Raw genomic sequence first — 16,044 nt, forward strand, 5'->3', positions numbered from 1 at the left:
AGGAGTGTGAGAGAACTTGTGGACCTATTTTAACACCTTATTAAACCATAGGGAAGGTGACACACCTCATTGATTTTCAATCTACCAAGAAGAATCAATGAAATCATCCAAGTAACATGAAGACGAGGATAAGGGAATCAGAAAGTTCTCAAAGGGATCATTGGCAGGCAGGAAGGAGAATGCCTGGAGAATGGGTTTTGAGTTCTAGCCTCTCTGATTTGTGTTTCAGGGACTCTGAAAGCCCTTGAAGGTAGTTTTGGAATTAGTGTGAGATTCTGTCATGAGAGAGGCTTAGAGGTTGACAGTTGATGCGTTCCCAGGGTGAGTTCAGAACTGAATTATATTTGATTTTTAAGATATCTAGGTCATATTTAATAAGAAAGACTATCTACTTGTTGGTAAGTTAGTATATTTTTGTCTAGCTTTCGGTAAGTATTTAAACATTCCTTTCTTGGCTTGGCTCTACTGATGGGGCTTGGATTAGGGGATTAAATGGGCAACTTTTGCTCTCTTTTAAGACCCATGTAGTGGCAGTGGAAGTAAGCTCCCAAGGGGAGAGTGAATTTAAGAAGGTGAGTCAAGGCTTGCAAATTTGAGGTACTTTTTTAGAAGTGCATAGAGATTCTCCCTCCACTACCAATGTTAGAATATCTGGACCTGAATTATGAAACAAACGTGACAATTTTGTTATGTTGACTTGTGCCTCTGGTGTATTTCCAGGCTTGGTTGACTGAGAGGTACCCAGGGATTCTTAGGTTAAGAAATCTTTACCCTCTACCTTCTCTTAAAAGCCAAGAGGCTATTAGATAACTTTCTTCAAACCAGGAGTCCCAGGCTCCAGCTGTATGGATACTTTAAATACCATGAATTATTTATTAAGTAGAAAACAACCCTCATCTAGTTTTAGCTAATTCATAAAGCAGTCCTTACAGTTCATTTTTTCTTGATAGCTACATAGAGAGTGTCTTTGTCAAAAGGAAAACTATTGTGGTGTTCTCAACATAACCAGGGCATAAGATCATATTCAGTAGTGTTTTAGAGTGTACTGTTTGACAAGGCAACTGATTGTCACTTTAGACCTATTCACTATGATGATCATAGTATTTATTGAGTGCTGATTTCTTTTTCTAGATACTGTTCTTTTTGTTTTATATGTATTAACTAATCTTCTCAGTAACCCCATGAGGTAGATACAGTTACTCCTGTTTTACAGATGAGGAAGCTGAGACAGAGGGATGTTAAGGAACTGACCCAAGGGTACACATGGGGGTGGTTCAGATCCCAGGTGGTTTCCTCAGTCTGCCATCTAGGTGTTTAGAAAGTATGAACCAAAACACTTTAGAATTTTTAATTCTAATGTTTTTTTTCTTCTTTCCCTCTCTTATTACTGTAGGTCAGTTGCTGGTAAAGAGGCAGTTGCAAATATTACAAGTCAGAAGAACATCAGTAACCCACCTGATATGTCAGGGTGGAATCCTTTTGGAGAGGATAATTTCTCCAAGTTAACAGAAGAGGAACTGTTGGACAGAGAATTTGACCTTCTAAGATCAAGTAAGGGACACTTGAAGGCTTATTTTGCTTCACAGTAATATAACAGCTCTATAAGTATTCAGCAAATCCAAAGACTGTTTTGAGGTGATAAATACAAAGTTCTTTATATGCATTTGAGGGCAAAAATCAGGCCATCTTTTTATATCTACGAACTATGTTGTGTGCATTAGAAATCAATTGCTTGATAGTAGCTATTAAACCCAAGATTGCTGATAATAATGCTGATTCCTAACTTAAATACTGCATAACTTTGAATGTTAAATTCAGAATATCTCTAAAACATGGGAAATTAATGTTCAAATGAAAAGGGAGACATTAGTATCTTGCTTACTAATCATTTTGCAGCTCTGTTTTCTTGCACACTCAGTAGAAGATATTGTGGGTCTGAAATGCCCTTTGAAAGTGCCTGAAAGAAAAGATGGGCTACTACATTATGTTAATGTTTTGTGATGCCCTTTCAGTGAGTCCTGACATAAAAGGGCTGCTTTGTTGTCCTGATGTGGCAAAAGATAAATAAATTATTTTCCACTTTAAATCAGATATCTCAATGGTTTTACTTGGAATCATTGTGTTTTCTTAAACTGGCTAATATATATGTCGAGCCTCACCACATGTATTTTTAGAAAAGTTCTTTTTTGGAAAATGGATGTGTGGAATGTTTTGAGAAGGTTGCAAATTAGGAGCAAAAAGCTCACCTCTGGAGTATGTAGATAATTTTTAGGTTTTAGAGACATGTGTATGTGTGCACACACACGGATGTGCATGCATATCCAAGTGTGTTTTACTGTTTTGCATGTGAAAAGAAGATCCTAATGGTCCCTAGTTTTAGTTCCTAGCTTCTATTTTATTTTTAGGTAACTGACTTTATGAGAATACTGATTAGATGAAATGCTTTCCTCCCAATGGATTCATATTTTATGTAAAGTTTATAAATGCCCTGAATTCACATAAGAATAGTTGTTTGGGATTTAAATTTGTATTCTTCATATTGGTTATATGCTTATAAACAATTGATGATTAATGAAGATATAAAAATGAGTTTTGAACCTTTAATAAAGGTTTGTCAACTCTGGTAAAACCAAACTTATATCTTTTAATTAAAAAAAGTTTTTTTAAACCAGAACTGTTTTTCTTTGGCATTTCTAGAATACTTTGAGTAGCCCCCAGGGCCAAGTTTCAAAGAAAGAAATGAGTTTCTCTTTCAGGGAGATGGCAGGGGAGACACAGAGGTTAAACAAATCAATATAATTTATGGGGTTATTTTGAAAGCAAAAGGTAAAATTAAACTATTCATTTTAGTGTGTTTTGACCCAAGATGGTAGTTAAATCAGCATTTTCTACTCTTTGGGTAAAACCCCTCTTTTTTTCCTCATCAATTGATGGAAGGGGTAGAGTATTTGCATTATTTTGTACCTTATAAAAACATGTTATTCTAAGCATCTTAGGATTTGTAATGACAGCCAAATTTTACTTACTTCACATAGGGAAAAATGGCATAAAGAAGATTCATGTGTACCTAACTTCATAGAAATTAGGGTTAACATGTAAAACTCTTTACCAGCTATTTGTATTCAGACCTCAAGGTCAGATAACATGTAATTTTTGTATGTATCTGTGCACACGTGTATGCCAAAGAGCTTAGAGTTCACTGCACTGTCAATTATGGAAGGGTACTAAGTTCCAAATGAAAGTGCAGGAGGAGCTTTATGTAAAGGTCAGATTTGGAGCAACTCAGCCATTTAGGAAAGTGCCTAGATGGTCCCCGAGCTATTGAAACCACTGTCACAAGGCTGGCCTACTCAAATTAGCATATAGCACCAGAAAACATACATGGGTTCTGATCCTTGGCAATACCATTTAATTAGGTTGTAATCTCAGGAAAGTAACATAACTGCTATCTCACTTCCCCATTTACGAACTGGGTATAATGATGCTTAACTCATAAAGTTGTCAGGAAAACGAAATGAAACGTGTCTTGAAAGAGTCTGGGCACTCCGTAAATGCCACTTCCCTTTTCCTTCTGTGGAAGTCTGTAGGCTCCATCTCGAGGTTATTGCCCTTTAACCAGCATTTAAAAATTTTATCTGAACTATCAGCTTTAGAAAAACCAAATTAGAAAGGATTTTGTGGGTAAACAACATCAATAGCAGAAATGACATATAACAGCAAAAAAGGAGATGAAAAATGTCTGTCTTTTCCTTAATAATTGATAGTCGTTAATAATGGTGTTCAGAAAAGGTGAAATATCTTTAATAACACTTATAAATAAATCATGAGTGTATAGGATATAGTTGAGAAAGATTTCTTTCCAAAGTGTTACTTAACTGTAATATATTCAGTTCTCTTCACCACCTGTTTCACTTACAAGCAATAAGGTACCTAATATTTGGTCTACTTGATAGGGTCTAAATTCCCCTTGCTGCACAAAAGATTTCATTCAAAGCTTTAGGAGTTTCAGTAGGAGGCTAACAGTGTAATGAAAATTAGTTTTGGTCATTACTGGTTGGTTTCTTTGTTGTTAAAAACTTTTTATAAAATGAATAAGTAAATTATTGATGCATTTGATATAGCAAATTTGCCTTTTTTCTCAGCACAGATTTTATCAGTTATTTTCCAGACTCTTTTCTAAAATAATTTCTATTTGGTTTGTGATATGCTGTCCACTGAGTAACTGAATACCTGTATGTATGGCCCTTAAAAATATAGGCATTGCCCATGTAATGATTGTTCTGAGTAATACATTGCCATTTGAGGTTTTATTTTTAAGATGGTACATGGTTATTTATTTTTTAAAAAAAGGATATTCTGTTCAGGAAATATTTTACTTGTGTGTATTACCCAAACAGTGATTTAAAGATCATATATTTCAGCATACCAGAATTCCAAAACATTAGTAATTGGTAACAAAAACTTTTGTAATGATTTTTAAGAAAACAGTTGTTGATTCTATATGCCAGTTGGCAAAGGGATTTAACGTATAATGTAGACCAGATTCTTGCTGAGTATTATTTTTTACCTGTTTCCACTTAAAATCAAAACATTAAATCAAATTAAGCATTATTAATAAAGCTGATGTCAGTGATATTTTTAAAGTTTAAACTTGTATTTTTCTTAGTCTTTTGTACCAAAACATCCAGATTAGCATGTAAACTTTAGAAGAATGTGATAAAAATTAACACATTAAACACTAATTAGAGTACAAGTGTTTGCTTTGGGAAAATTTTTAACTTGCATTTGCTCAAGTAGTTGTATAGCTCTACATGTTAATTAAAAGTAATACTTATTGGGATGTTATTTTTTGTTGATGACGATTGTTTGTTTAAAACTGTGTTACAAGTACTAAAAGGAAGAAGAGAAGAAACCACAGACTGTAGCTGCTTTGCATATTCTACCGAATGTGTTCTTTTTTCCTGTGAAGCCATGGAAAGAAATAGTTGTCGACATCTATATTAGTTTGATGTAAAATATTAACTCTTAACCATTTTAAACATTCACATTTGATGCTGCTTCTTCAGGGCAGAATAACAGAACTTTTCAAATATATTTGAGTAGTTTCAAAAGTACCAGATGAATACTGTACTTGTAAAATTTATTCACTAACCTTTTGGCTATTCAATCCAGTATCCATATATGCTACTGAATTAACTTATTAGAATATATTAATTTTCTGATGATATTGTGGAATATACTTTGATTTTAAATCCTGTATTTTTGCCATCTGTATCAATTAAAAATCCTGAAAAGATACTGTCTTTATTCACCAACATAATTCTTTTGGGAAGGCAGGAGGAGGTAAGTGTCTTAATATTGGACAAATCAAGCTCAAGTTTTATTCTAATGTAAACCAGTTATTTGAAAATGGATTTAAATTCATTTAGGGTTGACTGTGTATTTGAAAAGTATCTCTGTATACCATTTCATTAGCTTTTAATTATAGGTAAATAATTTAAAAAATTAATACATGTGTTTATTTTGTATTTTGTGCCCTGAGACCCAGATTATCCTGTGAACTTTTTAAAATAAATATTTTAATGTTTACTTATTTTGAGAGAGAGAGAATGTGTGAGCAGGGAAGGGGCAGAAAGAGAGAATTCCAAGTAGGCTACGCGCTGTCAGTGCAGAGCCTGATATGGGCCTCAGTCTCACGAACCACAAGATCTTGAAGGACCTCAGCTGAAAGCAGGAGTCGAACACTTAACTGACTGAACCATCTAGGCATCCCTATCCTACGATCTTTAGAAATCTAAATGACTAAAAAAAAAGAACATCCTCCATGGAAAAATTGATTCTGTGTTTTATGGAACAGTGAGAACATGATTCGTTTTATAGTGAGTTTATTCTGATTTTGTTTTGAAATAATTGGATAAATGAACTTTGCTATAAAAGTTTCTCCATATTTTAAATTATGGGACTCACTATATAAAAAATACTGGTTTATCCCTACACAGTAATGTTTGTACTCTTGTCATAACTACATGGTGCTGTTTATACGTTTATTTGAATTTACCATAGATTGATGGAGATAATATACCAGTGCATGAGGATTCAAAGAACCTTAGTGGTAACTTTGGATTTTCATGTGCTGGGAACCATTGGTACAGTACTGGTTTATAAACCCGGAAAGCACATTCAAGTGTAGATTCTCATGAGCACTGGGTGTTATATGGAAACCAACTTGACAATAAACTACTGAAAAAAATAATAAATCACTCATTTGAAAAAAAAAAGTGTGGATTCTCAAACTCCTGCTCAGATCATCTAATTCGTTAAGTTTGTGGTAAGGCGAGGTAACTACATTTTATACAGGAATCCTAGCACTTATAATGCAAATATTTTAGAAAGGAAGTTGGTCCTAGTTTAGACCTAAGTACTTACCTATAGGTCTTGATTTTCAAGAATGAGGGATCTTGGATATTGTTATGCTGTGACTATCACTCTGAGATAGGCTTTTTCATTTGTCCTTTCCCACTTCCTCTTTCCTTTGTCCTTATTCTTTTCTATGCCAGAATTTTCATTGTTATCCTTTGTAGTATTAGATTTGAAAAGTAGCTCTTAAGTTTTGGAACTTCTTAGTTGGTGTATAAATCAATGATCAGTTTGTTGTCTTAACAAAATATTATTATATTAACAAAATTTCAAGTAAAATTTTAGACAACCCGAAGTTTCAGGTGGATATTGGAGAGTTAGGTTAGCCATAAAAGCCGATAATTGTATCCATTCTCATAAATGTATTTAGAGAATTCTCCATAGCAATAATTAAGCATAGTTAGGCCACTGTCTACTGTAGGGCCTTGCCTTCCCAATAGTGTACTCCCTGGACCAGCAGTATTGCATCCCCTGGGAGCTTGTTGATGTGCAGAGGCTGAGAACCCATCACAGAACCATGAACCATCCAATCAGAATCTGCATTTTAACAAATCCCAGCTCACTAGAATGCACTTTCAGTTTGAGAAGCACTGTCCTAGGCAGCTTTCACTTGGAGCTTTTTGCTTCATTCTGAGGTTATAAGCCATTTTTAGGGACTTCTAATTCTGTTTGGATTTTCTTTGCCTACCCTGCAGTGTCTTAAGGACTCAAATGAAACCAGAGTAATTTACCCATTGGATTTTTTAAACACGAAGGGTATATTCCTAGTAATGCCTAAAATGCCTGAAGAAGCAGAGTGGGTTCCTAATAGTGTATGTTTGATTGCTAAGAATCAGAGGATAGGGAGACAGCTTACAAAAAAATGAAGGAGTTCCCAACTGATGAAGTGCCTGTGATACGCAATTTAAGAGCAGGAAAAGATAATCACTACTAGGGAGTTAGGAGACGCGAACTCTTTTTCATGTGAGACAAGCCTGCCTCTGCAGGAGCTAGAGCCTTTGCTCTAGGTCTTCCTGTCTGGTGTGCTTTTCCCCAGGAATCCCCTTCCTGCCTCCTGCACATCTTTTCTCACCTTGCACTTATCAGAATCTATTTATTATTGTAACCTGTGCCCAGTCCCTTAATTACTTTTACCCTGCACTACGGTTTTCTCGACAGCTTTATTTTTAACATGCTCTTTATATTTCTCATTATGCTAATTGCTTTTTTTGGTTTGTTTGTTTTTCCATGCCAGCATATAAACTCCAAGAAGGCAAGACGCTTCATTTTGTTTGATGTTTCCTCCTCGTTGCTTAGAATAGTGCCTGACACATTACTAGATCACAGACATCTATTAGATAAAATAATAAACTCTGTCATTAGGGCTTTTAATTTAATAGAGGAGTATCTGTATCTGTGTATATGTGAATGATTTAATAACTACAAAGTAATATGAGAAATGAACAATAATGTAATAATAAATTATTGCTATTGAGAAATAAGATTTGCCTATTTTATAAACTAATGGGCATTTGCAGTATTTTTCCCATATGTATTTTTGGAGAAAGCATGCCAGATGTGTCTCTGTTTAGCAAACTGGGTTTAAATTTAGGTCCAGTATGTTACAAGTCGAAGACAACTGGGCATTTAAATAAACCAACTAAGCTATTTACGAGGTCAATTGTCTTTGTGAAATTCAGCAGTGAGAAGATATTGTTAAGCTTACCTCTAAGCAACAAGTATCTATTCGACTCAGGACTCACCCCCTAATACTTCTAAAAAAATGAACTCTGAATCTAATATTTTTCAAAAAAGCTATTGCTGTGTTTAATTTTATTTATACTGTTACCATTTTTTTTTTTTTAATTTAAAGACCGTTTTTATTTTATTTTTTGTTTCATCTTATTTTTGCAGACAGGCTCGAGGAGAGAGCTCCCTCAGATAAGACTGTAGAGCCACCCTCTGCTCCACAGAACCATCCTCCAGAAGATCCCTTTGGTTCTGTTCCTTTCATTTCTCACCCAGGCAAGTTACATACGTAACCGTATCATTAAAAAATACACACAAGAACAACGATAACCGCAATCACAAAAACTCTTTCTTAATATAAAGCCACAGTAAGAATCAGGTGTTAGTTATAGAAAATGGAAAATTATTTTTACCTTTGCCATCCTAGTCGTCTTCATGTCATTCTCTCCGTTGGGATACTCAGTTGTGCCTTTTGCCAACATGGAAAAATGCTGATTTTACATAGGAGAACCATAACTGTTTCTTTTTATCTTTATTGTTGGATAACATTAAAAAAATTCATAACCTATCCCTGCCTTTTATATGTTTAAGATATACTTAAAGATGTTGATATACTCAGCTTTTGCTTAAAAATCCTTGGTTTTCATAGTTTATATATGCTTTTTTTTGTAGCTGGGTTTAAAAAGTATTGCTGATTTTGTACTTGTCACAATAATTTGGTGACAAATTACTCTTTTCTTATATCCTTTAGTTTTAATTTAGAATTTAAATAGTTATTGCCAGCAATAGATATCTGTAGTAATAGTTTTGAAGTAATTACCCAGTGAACACTGTCAAAGATACTAGAATGGAATAGGATCCTACTTTGGCATAAATGGATTTGAGTGTGTGTTCATAGTGGGGAAAAAAGTGAGTTTGATCATAGAAAGGGGAAATATATTAGAATAAATAATGCCTTGTTAGAAGGTAAAGGTTTTGTTTACTGTATTCAGGGTAACTCAGCCATGTTCTTGTATTCTTTTCCTTATATGTTTCACTCAGGCAGGTTACATATATGTAATAACATCATTTAAACAAATGCACACAAGTGAGAGCAACAACAAAAGAAACACCTTATAAACAAAGAAAAATTTTAATTGTAAGTTTAATAAGAAATAGGTGTTCAGGATTTCTGATGAATACACTGAGGCAGTGTTAATACCTTTCAATACTTAGGTTTGGTTATCCAGAACATGCAGCACAGTAATTAGGAGTTTCTACATACTTTTATGTTCTGTATTTTATTCTTTGACATTTAGAAAATAGTTCATATTCAGTTTCTGTTTGGGTCTTTCAAATAATCTTTTTAATGAATGACATGACAACATTAACAGGGGAAGACAGTTTACTGTTTCTCCTGAATCTGCACATACGCACTCCCTCACACCCCCGATACCCTAGGTCATAAAAATACTGTTACTTTTTACAAACACATTATAATGTCTCAAAATGGTCATTATAAGCCGTTAAGAACATAGGTCTTGAACTGTTTATAACGGAAATGGTTTCAGTACTGCTAGCTCTTTTTCATACCCTAGAAGGAGTTTTGTAATCCTTTTAAGGTTTGCACATAGCTGTGCAACTTCTTCTTTGTTGTGTAAGAGCTTCTGAAAGAACCCTGGGAAAATGAGGACTAGAATCAGGGACTAGAATAAGCCCCACTAGTTTGCCTTTTCTCTGCACACCTTTATTTTGGGGTTGGACTACGATTTTTGTCGTTAGAAATATGCTCACAGATTTGAGCTTGATTGCTGTTGTTATTTTGTTTTTCTTTTCATTGTGGGCATTTAATTTCTCTGTTACATTATAAGCTTATCAAAGGTGGGTAAAATGAATTATCTATGTCTGAATCCTGCCCAGTAGCCTACCTAGTAAGTATCTAATAATATTCATTGGATGTATGAAAAAATTCTGACTATTCTTAAAAATTCAGACTCCTAAGTGTTAAGATAAAGACCTTAAAATATGGTCTTTTCTATTAATGCTGCCCCTCCAAAAAAAGTCTTTTTAGCTTTAGTGTAACCACGAATATTGGAATGATTCGGTTATGAAAAATGGAGTTCATAGAATGGAATAAAGGAGAGAATGGTCACAGGTGAGATGTGCATCTGGAGAGCACAGGAAAGATGGTCACTTGGCTATATTAGCACTGTTAATTTGTATTTATCAGATCCAAAATACATAATTAAATTAAAATAACTTGTTACCACTGATCTATTCATTATCAAGCTTACATGTACTTTGTTATATATAAATTTTCAGTACAGATAAAGTATTTGGGGATGTTCATTTTCCTCTAATAGGAAAATAATGGAATCTACTGTAACAAAAATTGCCTTACTTCCCTAAGCCTTAGGAAAAAATTAGAAAAAGAGAAATGAATTCTTTCCAGTGAAAATATACTCCACCTAGCATTGTGAGCATCTGGAGATTTGTAGAACTAGGACTGTGTGTGGATATGTGTGTACATAGTGTATAGAATGATGGGTATATGTGATAAACCATCTTACTTGAATCTGAGAGTAGACAATTACTGAACATAATTTTATTTTAGGTAAGCCATATAGAGAATGCCACTTGAGAATGAAGTGAATTTAGTCATGAGGCAGAATTCCATAAGAATTTTCCACTGGGAAGTACGTTAAGAGGAAATCCCATTCTTCTAACTCTAGTATTCCTTACGTTGGTTTTATTACGAATTGTACTCTTTTTATTTTGAAAGACAGACTTTCTGTGAGAACTTTTAATCTTAACTTTGAAATTGTAATGGATTCATTTTTGCTTTGTTTTTCTTCTGTTTATCATAGTTTTACCAAATTAGTTTTAAACTTAGTTTTCTTAATGAAAATAATATATGCACATACTTTAAAAAGTTGGATTTAACAAGGTTTATAATGAAAAAAATTCACTTTTCTGTCTGCTGCGTCCCTGTCCTCTTTTCCTGTTCAGACTCCTTAGAGATAATTTTTTCACTTCTGATATTTTAGTATATCATACTTACTTTGCTGTCTCTTACTTTTTACCTCCAAATTTAGATAATATGTGTGGACTTCCTATTATGGAAAATGGGGATGTAGATTAGTTCCAGTGTTAACCCTACTCCACCACCCCAAACACACACAGTCATACACGTTTTGTTCCCCCCAGCTTTCCAGTACAGCTTTGACACAGTTGTTGGTTGTCAGTGTTCAATGTGTACGTTTTTTGAATATGTAAATATTTGTCACCACTGTGCTCCAGTGTACCATGATTATGTTTGTTTCCTTCTATGAGGTTTTGCTTTTTCTAGAGTTAATTATAATTATGTTTATAAAAAATGACTGTTTTTATTCCTTTATTGTCTTATGCACCCTGTCATCGATTCATCTCCATCTAGAAATATTAATTTCTTGCCATTTTAACGTGGCTACCCTTTTCATTGTTACTTGGTTACCCCTTTTTGGAGCTCTGCAATCTGAATTGATTGCTTCCTATAACTGCCACACACTTACTATCCTAGTATTTTCTTTTACTCAACCGTCTTCTGGGAATTCCTGGGTCTCCTCTCTCCTCTTTCCTTGTTAGTAGAGCAACTCCTCTACTAGTTTCTTAAGAAAGTGTGTATGGGAGGAAAAGTTTTAAACTTTGCTGCCTTTTTTCTCTCACTGGCACTTGACTGGTAATTTGGCTGGGTAAATGATTTTATGTTGGACATAATTTTCCCTGTGAATTTTTGAGGCATTGCTTCATGTATTCCAGCTTTAAAAAAAAAAAAAAAAAAAAGGCTTCAACTAGAGGAATATTCTCTATGCCCTTAATCCTATGTCCCATACCCTTTATTATTTAGAGTCCATATTTTTTTCAACAGTTGCATGTGTTACAGATCTGGTACAGTCAGTTGGCCTGCCTTATTTTGTTTACATAGATGCATCTTTCTGAGTTGTTTGGCACCTTAGTTTATATTTTCAGACTTTTTGGAAAATTAAGATAACATTTTGATAGTCTGTGTCTTAAATGATTCCAATCTAGCTTTCCTCTTCTTATGGGGCAAGTTAAATTTTATAAATTACCAGTTTAGGCAGAGGTCAAGTAATTATTATATCAAGAATATGTTTGGTGTTGTGTATAATATCTTCTTCCATAAGTTGTGATATTTTAGTTATCATGGAATTATATTCACTTTTTATTTCAGGTTACTAAACTGTTAGTAGTGTGGTATATCATAATTTTAAATGTCCTGGGTATAAATCTTAGTTCTATTACAGATTAACCATGTGATATTAGGTGTTGCCTAATTTCTTGGAGGGGTTCTGTATCTTAAACTGGGGATAATGTTAGCTACTTGATAAGATTATTGAAAATTAAAAAAGAGAACTTATACAAAGCACAACATTCTCAATGTTGTTGATATTGTGTTTGTTGTTGGTAATGTTATTAAGTAATATTTTTACTACTTACCAAATGTGAAAATCTTAGTGTTAAGTAAGTTGTAGCTGCTATCCAGCTAGTAATAGTACAGAGTTCTAGTAATAGTAAGCTAGTATTTGCTTAACTACTGATAACCTTTAAAGTGTAGAATCTGTTTATGAACTTTCCACTACCAAGAGCCTTTTCAGTAGTGCTATTTCTGTTTTTATTAAAGCATTAACTACTAGTATTCACTGTAGTATACACATAAAAACCATATTCAAAGCATGTTATTCATTCCATCAAATCCACACACCCTTCCATCTCCCTAAGGCATCATTTTACAGTTAGTCTGTGTACCAACAGAGGATGTGTGGCTCTGTGAATTAAAAGTGTAAACTGCCTAATTTTAATAAATACAACTTCTGAAATATTTGAAGAATTTTGTTGACATATAAGCTATATTAAGTCACTGAAGTTTTAGATTTCTTATATTGCATTTCATTTTTAATTAGGTTTGGTGAACTTACTCTTCCAAATCCCAGATCTACCTCAGGGTTCTCATTATCTAATAGGAGGTTAAATTGAGTTTAGGGTTGGGAAAGTTACATTATTTGTAGCAAATATTTGTTGGAATATAAACTATTAACAGATTGTTGGTTCAAATGCTAGGTCATTTTATAAGTGATGATATGCATGTATTGCTTATATTTTTAGATTCTAGTAGGTAATTCTTGAAGATCAAGAATTTTACTATTTCAGGATGTCAGCAATAATGGTTACCATTTACTGAATTCTATTTTATACATTTAGTGGAAACAGGTTCAGAGAGCATCAATGATCTGCTTAAGGTCAGATAGTTTATAAGTAGGAATCCAGCTCTGTCTGCTTCTAAACTCTCTTCTGTAAATAGCAGCAAAACAAATAAAAATGTTATGTGGCCTGTTTTAAATAACAATTTACAGTATGAGTAACATAATAGAAATGTCAGTTTTACAGCATTTTTAATCTGGCTGAGAAATACTGTTCACAACTCTTTTTATACTCAGGCCTTGTCACTTGGCCTGTCTTCGGAGAAACAGTGCAAATTTTGATGAAGCCCTCTAATCCAGTAATCCTTGGGCCTGGAATGGCACATTGCTGGGAAATGACGCCAGGCAGTATGCTACCAATTCAGTGTGAGCTTTAAAGTCTTACAGCCCTTCCCTTGGACCCGAAATGATGAGACAACAGAAGGCATGTAATTACAATAGCAGTTTCAAGCCATTCATCCTCTATAATCTGATAGTAAAGAAAAGAACATTGAAATAAAATTTCCTTGAAATGGGAAGCTTCTTATATGATTAACAATGTGCCACCTGTGTTATAACTAAAACCTGATTAGAAGAGTGATAATATGAATAGTATGATGCAAACATGCCCCTCTCCACACTTTCTTTTTTTGACATTTTCTAAATAGAATTTTTGATACAGTTTATGAAGGTTCCTTTATGTGATTCAAGAATACATTATTTGCAATATTTATTCAAATAGGATACCATAATAAATATATGAAAATATGAAAACTGAGTACAAATTTTTGCTTTTGAGTTTGGAATCTTCTCTTGGACTGTGCAAGCCTATGATGTCTTTGAAATTTTAATATCTTGAAATTTCTTGTTATGAAAATTCAAGCATGGAATGGATGAATTCATGTTCTTAAATTCATTTGGTGGGTTAGGCGTGTTCTTCAGAACCTCCCAGTTGTTTTTGCCTGGCTACCTAGTCATTTTCTAGACTAGCTGTATTCATTTTCATATGCCATACAGTACATTGATGAATGAGTTCATTACTTTAGTTATCTAACATAATCTCTCTTTTCACACACATGCGTGTGTGCAACCTAATATTTAATGAACTTTTATTAAATAAAATGAATATTTTGTAATGTTCAGCTCTATCAGGTAAGTTCCATTATTTCTTACTTTATTCTTACTATTTTCTTACTTTATAGATGAGGAACCTGAGGCTTTTTTGGATGTTTATCTTCTGTGCATTTTGTAAAGTTCAGTATTTATTCATTTGGTGATAGGGTCTTAGTGTTTCTAGAACTTAAATCTACAGGCTATAAAATACTCAACACAAGATACTTACTGTACAGTTCAACAAAACACTATTTGCTGAAGTAGAAACAGTATGGTGTTTTTTTTTTTTTTTACTTTTTACTTTTCAGACCTAGACCTTTTGTAAAGGAGATGCAAAAGAAATTCGAGACAAGTCTATGGTTTTATTTTGTCTGTGGTTGATGATAAGTTATATTGAATACTTACTGGTGATGATATTCTACTGGTAGTTTAATTGTAGCATTTACAGATGAGAGTTTTAAGATAGTGTCATCAGCAGAGAAGTCAATATGGCCTTCATGTGTATAGCCTTAAGTTTGGCAAGTTTTTCAGCTTTTTCCTAATTTCAAATTCCTTATGTATTAAAGACTACATCTCTAAAAATCCCTTCTTGTTTTTTTGCTTTTGAGATATAGTTGAAGCTATGAAATAGGATTAAGGTCACCAAAAGAAAGAAATGGAAAGAGAAAAGGGAAAAGCCAAGTGATAAGCACTGGATGGTAACAATATCTTTGAGTGGTAGGAAGACGTGACAGTGATTGATCTGACATGGAGAGAGCAAAGGGGACATTTCTGAAGATGTAGTTAATAAGGTTGAAGAGGAAAGATCATAGCAAACCTTTCAAAAGCATTTTTACACTAATGTGGTGGGAGCCTGATGGTGGGGCGTTAAGAGAGAATGTATGAACAACCCTTGGCACTGCATTTGTGCACTTGATGGCATTACTTACCGTCTTCTCTGTACCGGTGGGAGCATATGGCAGGCACTGTAAATAACCATGAAATGATAGTGTACTACATCAGCAAGAATAATAACCCAGCCCTTTATTGAGTACGTACACGTGCCAGAAGTGTTGTAAGCACTTCACGTATGTTCTCACTTTAAACCTTACTACAACTCTCCAAGGCAAATACTGTTGCTATCACTACTTTACAGATACGGAAGGTCAGGCAGGAATGCACAATTCCAAGTCATCTAAGGACACTTTCATTTAGTATCCTCTGCTGACGAAGGAAGGGAAATATGCTATATATTATTATGTAAATGGTTACCAAATGGTTAATTTAGTACGTAGATATTTAGTAAATGCTTTTTACTGACAGTACTGAATAATTGAAGCATTGCTTTAGTTAGCTCTTAAAATCGTATATGGTGTATAGTAAGCCAGTGAGAATAACTTTAATCAGCAGAATTTTGTGTGCAAATGAGTACTAATTCTCTTGACACTGACTTTAGTGATTTCCATTGTTGTAACTTTTTTTTCCCCCCAACACTTTACTTGGAATTTCCCCGAGAGACCATTTATGTGACATGCAAGAGAATGTAAGACTTCATAACCCTTTATTGCTGTTCTAAATAATGTATCTAGAT

At 33.9% G+C, this 16,044-nt stretch overlaps 1 protein-coding gene across 1 annotated transcript in view; it reads left to right on the forward strand.

The window, feature by feature from the left end:
* BMP2K (BMP2 inducible kinase) overlaps positions 1 to 16,044 on the forward strand; it is a 122,926-nt gene that overhangs the window by 93,373 nt on the left and 13,509 nt on the right. Inside the window, exons 14-15 of the mRNA XM_077770541.1 lie at positions 1,394 to 1,551; positions 8,311 to 8,421. Coding sequence (XP_077626667.1) covers positions 1,394 to 1,551; positions 8,311 to 8,421 — 269 coding nt within the window. The remainder of the gene's footprint in view (positions 1 to 1,393; positions 1,552 to 8,310; positions 8,422 to 16,044) is intronic.

Source organism: Crocuta crocuta, unplaced genomic scaffold (assembly GCF_008692635.1).
Source record: "Crocuta crocuta isolate KB4526 unplaced genomic scaffold, BGI_CrCroc_1.0 scaffold236, whole genome shotgun sequence".
In the NCBI taxonomy this organism is placed as follows: Eukaryota; Metazoa; Chordata; class Mammalia; order Carnivora; family Hyaenidae; genus Crocuta; species Crocuta crocuta.